The sequence below is a fragment of the Apium graveolens genome, chromosome 8 (genome assembly GCF_009905375.1).
Source record: "Apium graveolens cultivar Ventura chromosome 8, ASM990537v1, whole genome shotgun sequence".
Lineage (NCBI taxonomy): Eukaryota > Viridiplantae > Streptophyta > Magnoliopsida > Apiales > Apiaceae > Apium > Apium graveolens.
In genome coordinates, this window is record NC_133654.1 from 148,719,620 (window position 1) to 148,731,723 (window position 12,104).

The window sequence follows — 12,104 nt, forward strand, 5'->3', positions numbered from 1 at the left end:
GGATCAATCAAATCTATTGGACGTTTAACGGGTGAAGATAGCTTATCAGTCTACCCTCACCGGACAGCGATTAGAGGCCATCCAGAATAAGAATGTGTTCCGGGACTTAGGAAAAGACTAGCTAGGTCTTTCCCCCACGCTGGACTAATCGGTTAAACAGAATACCCAACCTAATTAGCCACTTATGCAACCACATGCTGGGCCGTTACCGAATAACGGGCCTCTTATGCAACTCCAATAGATCAACTGAATTCCCTTTTTGCCTCTTTCCAAAATTCCACGACATAGGTGGATCAAAACCTTCCACAACATAGGTGGATTAAAACAGTCTCTTTATCCAGTTTCCAAAATCACTGTCACATATCTCTTTTTGAAACCATTCTGTCACAACACACTATTCAAAACTCTTTTCATTTAAATCACGTTTAGAGATAGGTTTTTTCAGAAGTTACTTTTCCCCAAAACAATTTGAAAACAGTGATTCATAACTACAGGGGATACGCAACTTAAAACGTTTCTGTTCCATTACGAAAGTAAAATATTTAGCTATTCATACGTACTGAACCATAAAAGAATGGTCAGGGGTACTTGCCTTGCAGAGCTTTACCACTATTACTGATTGACCATAGACTAACTTGGACACTCGGCTTTATCGCCTTACTATCAGACTATCTTGGATCCGACTTCAACGTTCAGGGTCTTCGCTTGGAACCTCGCTACGCTTGTCGACTAATAACTAGGTTATCTTTAGTTCGACTTCAATTCTTGAGTCCTTCGAATAGAACCTACAGAGCCGAAATACCCTACGTTAGACGTCTAGGTATGCTTGACATATCCTCGTTACCAATTCTACCCAACGATATTCAAACCCGACTCGTAATTATGTATATTATAATAACACATACAACAATTAGGGTTCACTATCTCGAAAATCGGTTCGATGTTCGTTTTCGGAAAATACATATACTCGTCATTTTACGAATTAGGGTTACTAGGTTTTGACAAAACATTCACCACAACATACAATCAGGTTTCGCACAAAATATATGTATATACTTATTTATACTTGCTCAACGTTCCGACAATTACAGGGTATGTCCCGAATTTCCAAATTTAATTTCCAAAAATTCGGGCAGCACCTCCTCTGTTTATCGGCCTAACCGTCGAACAACTCGACGTCAAATCACAAACACAACCAATCACGCAATCCACATTTCACAATTTCCCAACCACCGATTTGAATCAACTAATTATTATTATTTACATCTTATATTTTTATTTGTATTCTTTTATATTTATTTATTTATTTATTTTAAAATATTAGGACTCAGAACAAATCATCACAGTCCACCGTCGGCTCGCCGAGGCTCATTGCCGACGGCGGTAAAATTCGCCGGTACCCAATAAATTCGGGTTTCCAACGCGGATTTCACCAATTAAAATAATTATTACCGCGCGAATAAATTATATCACGGATATTACTCAAAGTTATTCCTGCAGAAAAATATAATAATGATATAATTTAAAGAACTCCCAAAACAATCACGTGCAAGCACGCACATCAACACCACAGTAACACATAAGCACATGAACAATCGGAAACAACACAGTCTTCGTCGGAACAAGCAACAAGCAGCAAGACCGCGGCTATACGACAGCCACCCGCCGCCATACTAACCGGAAACCGTGAGGGGCGGCAGCAATAAGAAACAGAGCATCAAAGAATCAATTTGCAATTTACACAACAACACTCGGGACCAATATATGCACACATGCCTACACATATGCATACACAGATTAGAAAATAAGAATTGAGTAACAGGATGCCAGAAAAGGACAGAATCACGGAGCTCACCGGAGAGGAGAAAAAAGAATGACGGTCGGAGTCAATTAACGACTGAGACGCACCGGAAAAGAAGAGGATCGAGAGGAATAAAAGAAAAACAGAGAGAGGGATGAACAGAGAATACAGGGGTAGAGGAAAAAAAATGGCCGGGTTTTATTATTATTATTATTATTTTCATCCAATATGCAGCTGACACATACATATGAATACTGCCACACCTCTTCTTAGTTTGCCACGTACTAAAATTAGTACAGCCTTCCTGCAGCCTGATTTTTGATCCATATTTTAAAATTTAACGGCCTAAGTTGCGGGTGAAACTAACCCAAAAATTACCCAGATAATTTTAAAATATCAAAAATATTCCAAAGTTATTAAAAATAAAATTTTCAAAATTTTTAAAGTATTTTTGAAACGCAACTCGCACCCGCATTTCACAATTAACGAATCGGGCTGCACTTAAAACAATTTCAGAAAATCACAAAAATAGTCTTAAAATGTTGCAAATATTCTGAAGTTTATAAAAACATAAATCTCGTCATTTTAAAATAATTTCTGAAACTCAATTTATACCCGCTTTTTAACAATTAACGAAACAACACACGGGTGAAATTAATCCCAGAAATTTTCAGAATAATTTTAAAATTCTCGGAATATTCCAAACTTCAATAAATATGAGTTTCATAATTTTTGAAGAATTCTGGAATTAAATACAGATTTTACAATTAAATGTAATCAGAAAATCATACAGGGCTAAATAATTGATAAAATATTGATTTCTAAATTTTATAAAATCTCAAAAATAATTATTGTAATTATGAAACTATAAAAGAAATTTTAGAGACATCCCAAATATTTATGCAAGTAAATTTGCACTAAATTCACTTTTAAAGTGCAAACAATTCAATACAAATCCATAGTTAATTACATGAACCACTCTGGACACCATAATTCACTCACATAGATAAAATAAAATAACACATAGCTGACAGAAGCTATACACGTATATTATTAATTTAATAATTCCTTAATTACACTTTAACTAAATATAAAAGTATACGAGTCGTTACAAGTGTGGTCATTGGCTTTTTTCATTTCCTGAGACATGACCATTACCTTTACTCTCAAAGGTACCAAATATAGTGTTAACTCAGATGTTATTGAATCTTTCTTTAAAATACCTGAAAATAATACAACTGTTGCACACACTGACACTGATGTCGTCAACTTGCTCAAAACTGTGGGCTATTCTCTTGAAACTACTAGTTTAGGTAATATCAAGAGACAGGGTCTTAGGAAAAAGTGGAGTTTTACGCGTGATGCTTTTATCAAAGTGTTTTTAGGCAAAAATAGTAATTTTGATGCTATCACTTGTTCTCTGCTTAACATGCTTTACATGCTCCTGACCGATAAGTACTTTAACTTCAGTAATTCTGTCATGCTAGAGTTAGGGTATAAATTAGGGGATATTAAGAAAAAACCCAGAAATATATATTATGCTAGATTCTTGATGATGTTAGCTAACTTTGTTTCGGAGGACCTTGTAATTGAGAACCCAAACAACAAGCTTACTTGTTGGGTTCAAGAAAAGAGAGTTCTTGCAGATTTGAGCAGAAACAACCTCAACAATGAAGTGCCTCTCAACTATCTTCCAATCTTGGAGGCACAACAGGTAACCGAGGTAACTATTTATGCTACAATATCTTCTCCACCAATTACTTCTTCAACTTTAACTGTGGAAATGGCATCTGTAACAGTGACCAAACAGATGCCTACCCAAGCCGCAAAGCTTAAATCAAAATCCAAGTCTAAGAAGCCAACCTCTGTTATCTCTCAAAAGATATCAGTTGTAACAACTACCACTTCTCTTGAGGGGAGTGCTCAGGGTAGTAAGGTGAGTGAGGGAAGGGGTGAACATCAAAGAAACCCCAAGGATAAGGAGGGTGAGGTATGTGTAACCCAAACCAGCCACACCACAGTCTCCCAACAGACCGTGGTGCTTAATAAGAAAATTAGCTCACTACTGGTTACATCATCCCAAAAGGGTGTAACTATTGAAAAAAGCTTTCAACCAAGAACATAGGCCAAAAGGGGAAGGGACACAGACCAAACTCAAACTTATATCAGAAAGAAGAAATCAAAACCAATGGGGAAGTCACAGGGTGCACACACAGTGCCAACTGAAGTCAAAGACTAAGTTACTGCACCATCTCAAAGTCCCGTTGATGTGGCTCCAATAAATGTGGAGTCACAGCCAAAATCTCTCATTATCAATACACCACACACACACAATTCTCCCACAAACTCACTGGATGTGGATATGTTAAATACATCAATTCCTGATTCTCCATATTTAAAATTCTTGGAGGAGCCAAAATCTAAAGCAAGTGAGCATCATCTTATTGATGATTTGTTGGTTCACTTGCCCTTTCTTTCTGAAACCAATGATGAGTCCGTCTACAAAAATCTAAAATCAATCTCCACAGACTCAACCATAGTTTCAACTCCTAAATCTTTTACTTCTACCTCCTCGACGTATATTCCTCATCCGTTGATAAGTGATTGTCCCTCGACGGATAAGCTTAACAATAGTCATCCATTGATACTCACGACTGCTACTTCAACGAATATCACTTATCCGTTTACAGTCACTGCACCACCTAAAATCTCTAAAATTGTTACAAGTGCAGATAACTTAGTAGTTGTTCAATCACTCCTAGGTTTGAAGGAAGGGAGTGACTTGAGTGAGAGGCTGAGTTGCTCCTAGAAAAAAGGAGAGGAAATGAGTGAACCTCCATATGCTATTTCTTTCAACATGGTAAAAGTGAGTGAGAGGAGTCCATCCTTAGATGGTGAAGGTGAGGGTGTGAGGATGGGGAGCCAAGGGGAGCCTTTGATGCAAAAAGAAAGAGAAAAGCAGGTACATGGGAAATAAGGTTGGAAACCATTGCAAGTGAGTCAATGAATGTCAATGAGGCAGAAATGAACAAACTATATCAACAAGATTACAGGGTTATTATAGATTCTATTTCCCTAGATGTTGAGACATTTACTCATCCTGTTATAGCTTACCAAACATTGGTTGTTCAGGGTAATGAGGAAGCAGAGAGGATTCTCAATCTGGTACATTCTACAGCTTCAATGCTAAGAGCAAAGGATGCAATAAAATCTCTTCCACCTATAGCTGGTGATGATTTTAAGTATGATTCCAGTGACTCTTTTGGTGATGCGTCAAATAGGGAAGATACTGATAAAGCTAGCATGAACTTAGGGGGAGCAGTAGGCCCTAGTTCCTCTACAGGTACTTCAGCCTGGATGCTAACCAAGGATTGCATTTATCACCATTTCAACTCCACAATATTCAAGCTCATTTTTCAGACTCAACCAACCATTCAAGCCACCACTAATTCTAGTACCGGATGTCTTCTAGAAGCCCATCTTGAATCTGTACAGCTGCACAAAATTCAGATCTTAAGCAGAATCAAGATGTGGATGAGCTCAAACAAGTCATTGATACAGTCAAGAAAGACATCAATAAAAAAAATAGAGATCAAGCTTCCTGAGTCAACTACGAAGGATTCACCAGAAAATCAGAAAGGACAATGATCTAAATAGGAAGGTTGAGGCCTTGAGTTCCAGAATGACTGCTGTTGAGAATTCAGTGGCCAAGATACTTTCAAACCAAGAAGCTTAAACTCAATTACTTCAACAGTTGGTGTCTGCTCAAAATTCTAACCCTGTTTCACTTGATGATAACAAAAAGGGGGAGAAAGATGTGAATATTCAAGTCAGCAAGGTGATAGTACCAGCTATTACTACTTCTAAGCCACCAGCTTTGGACATCATTGATCTGATCAATCTAGCAGCAGCTGAGCTCAAGTTAAAAGAGCAAATGAAGAAGATTGATGACCGAATTGAGAAGGGTTTTGGCTCAACTGCTACTCAGGATCAATCAGTGAAGTATTTCACACAGTTGAAGCCAATCACTCTGAATGATATGAAGCTAGGAAGAGAAGATAAAGGTGCCTGATTTATATCAAAAGTTTTGGAGTATCGCACGCAAAGATATGGTGGAGTGAGTTCAAAAAATTTTCTCGAGTGGTAAGCTAGATAATCATCTTGGGGATGCAAATATTGTTTTAATACCCAAAAACAAATCCCACTAGTATGAAAGACCTACGCCCTATATCTCTTTTTAACGTGACTTATAAAGTAATATCGAAGGTGCTAGCTAATATTGTGAAGATGATGCTCAATGGCCTTCTTGTAGAAAAATAAAGTGCTTTTATCCCGGAAAGACTTAATACAGATAATATTATGGTGTCATATGAGATCATGCATTCATTTTATGAAGTGTAAAACTCAAGAAAAATTGGGATGGATGATACTCAAGTTAGACATGAGTATGGGGTATGACCATGTAGAATGGGACTTTTTACGTAAAATGTTGCATCAAATGGGATTTGGAGGGGAGCCAATTAGACTGATTATAGAGTGTGTTTGTTCCGCACAATACCAAATATGTCATGCTGGTAGGAGGTTTGGTTCAATAACGCCTTCTTGCGATATCCGACAAGGAGATCCACTCTCCTCCTATTTGTTTTTAATTTACAAGAAGGGATTGTCTATTCTGCTTCAAAAGTATGAGACGAGGAAGTTTTTGCGTGAAATTTAGTAGCAAGGGGAGCCCCTCTTTTGACACACATGTTCTTTGCGGATGACACATACATATACTACAAGGCCAAGGTAGACGAAGTAGATAATGTCACTGACTTACTAAAATTTTTTGAACGTGCATCCGGAAAAAAGGTAAACGTAGAAAAATCATTTATCTTCTTCTTCACCCGTAATACTGACGCGGAAGTCAGAAACATGATTTGTAATATGATGCAGTTCAAAGAGGCAGACAACAGAACAACATACCTAGGGCTGCAAAACATTATAGGGCGTAATAAAAGTGCAGTTCTCGGCTACTTGAAGAACAGGTTGCAGGAGTATATTTGTGGTTGGAAAAGAAGAGTTTGTCCAAAGAAAGGAAGAAATTATTGTTAAAAATAGCTCAATCACTCCCAGTCTACACTATGAGCACTTTTCTTCTTCCACAACAAATTTGCGACGATATGAAAAAGATTATAAACCAGTTTTGGTGGAAAGGATCGCGTAATGGCAAAGGGATTCACTGGATAAGTTGGAACCGTATGTGTGGGAAGAAATTCAGCGGAGGACTGGGTTTTCGAAAATTAAGGGACTTTAACGTCGCCTTACTTGGAAAGCAAGGATGAAGATTTCTAGTAAATCTAGACAACTTAGTTGGGAGGATCTATAAGCGAGGTACTACCCTGAAGGTTCTTTCTTAAGAGCAAAAATGGGAGGAAATCCAACTTACATTTGGAGGTCGATTCTGAAATCTCATTAACTGTTAAAAATAGGGTGATGTGCATAGAGCGGGTAGAGGTACAACTGTAAGTATAATGGAAGATCCTTGGCTACCATACCGAGATCCTTATATCCACACCAACCATGAAGCTATACAACAAAAAATGGTGGATGTACTGATGGATCGAGAACAAGGCTCATGGGATAGTGACTTGGTGCACGATATCTTTGAAGAAAGAGATGCACAGTTGATACCATTTATACCTCTGAATACCGTAGAGCATGATTCATGGTTTTGGAAATATGATAAATTGGGGACATATACGGTTAAGTCTCCATATGCGGCAATACAGGAAGCTTAGGTGACAAGCAGCACGAGTGACACATTCAGGTGGAACACACTGTGGAATCTGAAAGTACCTCTGAAAGCAAAACACTTCGTTCAGGGGGAAACAAAGAATATTTTGCCAACAAAAGACCAGTTGATCTTTAAAAGAGTCCCGGTTCTAGCAATGTGTCCAGTATGTAATCCGGAGGAGAAAACATTTTATCACACTTTAGTCTCATGCAAATTTACAAAATTGTGTTGGAGGTCATCAGGTATCAAGATAGACTGGAATGGTCAATCATGTTTTACGAGTTGGATTGCTACTGTCTTACAGCAGCACAACAGCAACGGAACCCAGATGGTAGCTATGGTTTGTTAATTGTTGGTCTGGAAAAACAGAAACAAAATTGTATGGAAGCAACATGAATTGGAGCATTCAGAAGTGTATAAATTGGCGAAACTCTCTTAACAAATGGAGGAATGCTCATGATAAGTCGTTTGATAATTCTCTTGCGATCTGGATAAAATCGATCTGAAACCGAAAAATAAAAAATCAATCGATCGGATTTAAATGGTTGGGTTCCGGTTATACGTCCCAACCGAACCGATAAAAACCAAACTGAACCGTCTATTAAAAAATAAATAAATATTTTATATTATATATAATGTATATATAACAAAGACAGATTCAGATTAATTTGTTATTGGTGCTGAACTGCATCACATTTTCTGTGTGTCATTCTCTGTTTTATATGTAGTTCAAAAATTTTGTTAGTAGAAATTGACAATGTTGTTTATGTTCTCTCTCCCTCATCTCCCTCTCTCCTTGCTCTCTCTCTCTCTGTCTCCCTGGCTGATTATTTGTGTTGAACTTTACAATTATATTAGTTATTATAGCGTGATCAGTTTGTCCCGTTTGTATATTATTTTTCAATTTCATATTTGTTAGGTTTTGAAATCAAAAGTGAGTCGATTATAACTGAGTCGATATTTTTTAAACCAAATCCGAACCGGCGATTACGATTCTCGATTTTAAAAACCAAAGATTTATGATTACAGTTTCGATTTTATCCGGGAATCGAGCTAAACCGAGCTAAACCGACCGTGCTCTACCCTAAATGGTGATGTGGTGCTTTAATCGGTGCAAATATAATATATTTTATTTATATGATGAATAAAGTTGTCATATGGTCGCATGTTACTCAGGGGCGGACTTACATATACAATATTGGGGGGATGGGCCCCAGTGAAATTTGGTACAAGACATTAATATATATAGTCCCAAATAGGGTGCGCCCACTGGTTAGATAGTAGTGCCCCCACTAGTCCAATATTTAACTAGCTCCAGCCCATTTCATTTATATTATTTGTCAAGATATTTATCAAGCCCAATTAAATAAAAATGATGTTAACTAGTCCAAGTTAGCCCAATTCAATAAAAACCAAAGTCTAAAATCGCTGTAGCCGTGCAGAAAGAACAGAGTGGTAAAAGGGCGAACAAAAAAACAAAAAAAAACCTAATATTGTAATTGAAAAAGACAAACCGTAAATTTGGAGACTTGGAGGAAAAAGTTGTAGCAGATTAAGATCATCTTATGTCCTCTCTCTAAGTGTAAGTTCTTAAATTCTATTTTATCATAGTCTCCTCCTTTTATGTGTGTAATATATGTATACACTAATACAGTATATTGTATGTAACTATGTATATATTTGATCAAATTTGAGTTGGTTTTGTTTATTGTTTTTTAATGTATATTTTTTGTGTATAATTTTAAATTTTGTGATATAATCTGAAATCTGAGTATGTTTATTTGATACATGATGAGTCATGATGAGTCAGAAAAGTCACTATATAGAGGAAATTTCTTAGAATTGATAAAATATACTCAAAACCAAAATGAGATGGTTCGTAAGGTTACATTAAAAAATGCTCCATTGAACAATCAAATGGTGTCTCCAAAAATTCAAAAAGATATTTGTCATTGTTTTGCACAAGAAATTCTCAAATCTATTATGAAAGAAATTGGTGATGATGTGTTTGCTCTGTTAGTTGACGAGTCTAGTGATGTTTCTAAAAAGGAACAAATGGTTGTTGTTCTGCAATATGTTGATGACATGTTTGGAGTGGTGAAGGAAAGATTTGTGGGTCTTGTTCATGTGAAAGAGACTTCTTCATTAACTCTTAAATCTGCTATTGATAATTTATTTGCTGAGTTTGGTCTGAGTTTAAAACAGGTGAGAGGACAAGGTTATGATGGTGCAAGTAACATGCGTGGTCAGTTTAATGGGTTGAAAACATTAATCATGAGAGAAAATAGCTCGGCATATTATGTACATTGCTTTGCTCATCAACTTCAGTTGGTTGTTGTGGCAGTTGCAAAAAAACATTTTGCTGTTGGTGACTTCTTTGATATGATTGCGGTCTTAATGAATGTGGTTGGTGGTTCTTGTAAAAGGACTGATATGCTTCGAGATAGTCAAAAAGAGACATTGTTAAAGGAGTTGGGTCGTGGTGAACTTGAAACTGGAAGTGGGTTGAATCAAGAACTTTCTCTTATAAGAGCCGGAGATACACGTTGGAGTTCACATTATAAAACACTTCTAAGATTGGTTGATTTGTATCCAAGTGTAATTGAGGTGCTTAAATATGTTGAAAAGGAGGGAGAAAGAGATGTGCAACAACGTCAAGCAAGCGGTCTTCAAATATATTTCACATCATTTGAGTTTGTATTTTATTTACACTTGATGTTGTATATTTTGGGACTCACAGATGTATTGTCACAGGCATTGCAAAGAAAAGATCAAGATATCTTGAATGCCATCTCATTAGTGGAGTCAACAAAACGACAACTACAAAAGTTTCGAGTTGATGGGTGGGATTCTTTTTTAAAGAAGGTAATTTCTTTTTGTGACAAGTATGACATTGAAAAATTGGATATGACAGAGGCTTATGTTAATCCAAAGAATCGGCGGAGAAAAACTGGAATCACCAATGAGCATTATTATTCTTTTGATTGTTTTAATGTGGTGGTGGATATGCAAATTGCAGAGTTTAATGATCGCTTTAATGAGGTAAACTCTGAATTACTTATTTGTATGGCTTCTTTGGATCCACGTGATTCATTTGGTAATTTTGATCCATTGAAGTTGATGAAGTTAACGGAGTTTTATCCAAATGATTTTAGTCTTGCTGACAGGATTGCTATTGAGCATGAATTGAGCATTTATATTGATAATGTGAAAGCAGATGAAAGATTTGCCAACTTGAATGGCATTAGTGATCTTGCTAGAGTCTTGGTTGAAACGAAAAAAATTCATTGTTATTCTTTGGTGTATCGACTAGTGAAGTTATCATTAATTTTGCCAGTTGCAACCGCAACAGTTGAGAGATGTTTTTCTGCAATGAAGCTTGTGAAGTCAGATTTGCGCAATAGAATTGGTGACGATTTTTTGAATGATTGTCTTATTTCAGCTATAGAAAAGGAAGCCCTTGCTGAAGTAACAAATGAAGATATTATAGATCGATTCCAAAAGATGAAAACTAGAAGGGAACAAATTTGAATTGTAAGTTATTTCTTTTTTCCTATAATATTACGCATCTTTTATTAGTTCTATGTTATTATTTATATATTGTGCCCCCAGTAAAATTTATTCCTGGGTCCGCCACTGATGTTACTAGACCTGCAAAATCGGATAACCGGTTCGGTGTAGGATCGGATCAATTTCGGATCAGTTCCAATTTCGGATTATAGCATAATTGAAGACCAATCGGATCGGATGTGATTCATTTCGGGTCTTATTCAGATTAAAAGCGGATGCAATTCGGATGAAACTCGGACAAATTTGGTTCGGAGTAAATTTGGTTCGGATATTTTTGGATCATAATTTAATCATTTTTTCAATTTATGAGACTTAAAAATTTTTTTTTTATTAAATATAGTACTTTAACAAAATATTATGATTAAATAATAATATTATCATAAACATAAAATATTTTTAAATAAGAATTTTACTTATTTCGGATCACATTCGGTTCAGATAATATATGACTTGGTTTTGTTCGGTTCCAATTTATAATCGGTTCAAGTATTCAGATGATTTTCGGTTAAATTTTCGGTTCGGATAATTTTCGGATCGGTTTGATTTGGTTTTCGGATAATTATTGGATTATCTGATTCGGATCTCGGTTCCATGAATTTCGGTTCGGTTCGATTCTTCGGATTCAGACCCATTTTATCAGGTCTACGTGCTACTGTGTCAGTGCTAAAAATGTTAGCAATTGTGAAAATGTATTTCAGATATCAACATATAACTAACAGGGGTGAAAAACAAAATGACCAAACAACAAATCGATGTAACCCGCCTCTTATTTCGGCCGATGGATCCGAACTATTCAAAACCCAAATTTTAATTAGTTTAATTTTTTGTCAATGCCAATATAATGGGTTGGGTCAAATTTCAAAAAATTTAAATCCTTACTAACTCAACCTAACTCAATTTTTATAATATTATTATTTGCAATTTTAATTTATATATTTATTGTAATAATAATATATT

The 12,104-nt window shown here is 36.1% G+C and overlaps 1 protein-coding gene across 2 annotated transcripts; it reads left to right on the forward strand.

Annotated features, from left to right (window-relative positions):
• Positions 1-9,169: 9,169 nt before the first annotated feature.
• LOC141678474 (uncharacterized) lies at positions 9,170-11,508 on the forward strand. Of its 2 annotated transcripts, none has more exons than XM_074484805.1 (2): positions 9,170-11,111; positions 11,190-11,508. In XM_074484805.1, exon 1 carries the CDS (start codon positions 9,366-9,368, stop codon positions 11,106-11,108), a length of 1,743 nt encoding a protein of 580 aa, XP_074340906.1. In that variant the 5' UTR covers positions 9,170-9,365; the 3' UTR covers positions 11,109-11,111; positions 11,190-11,508. The 2 variants fall into 2 exon arrangements, with proteins under 2 accessions (XP_074340906.1, XP_074340907.1); XM_074484806.1 differs by having other exon boundaries at positions 11,227-11,508.
• Positions 11,509-12,104: the final 596 nt, after the last annotated feature.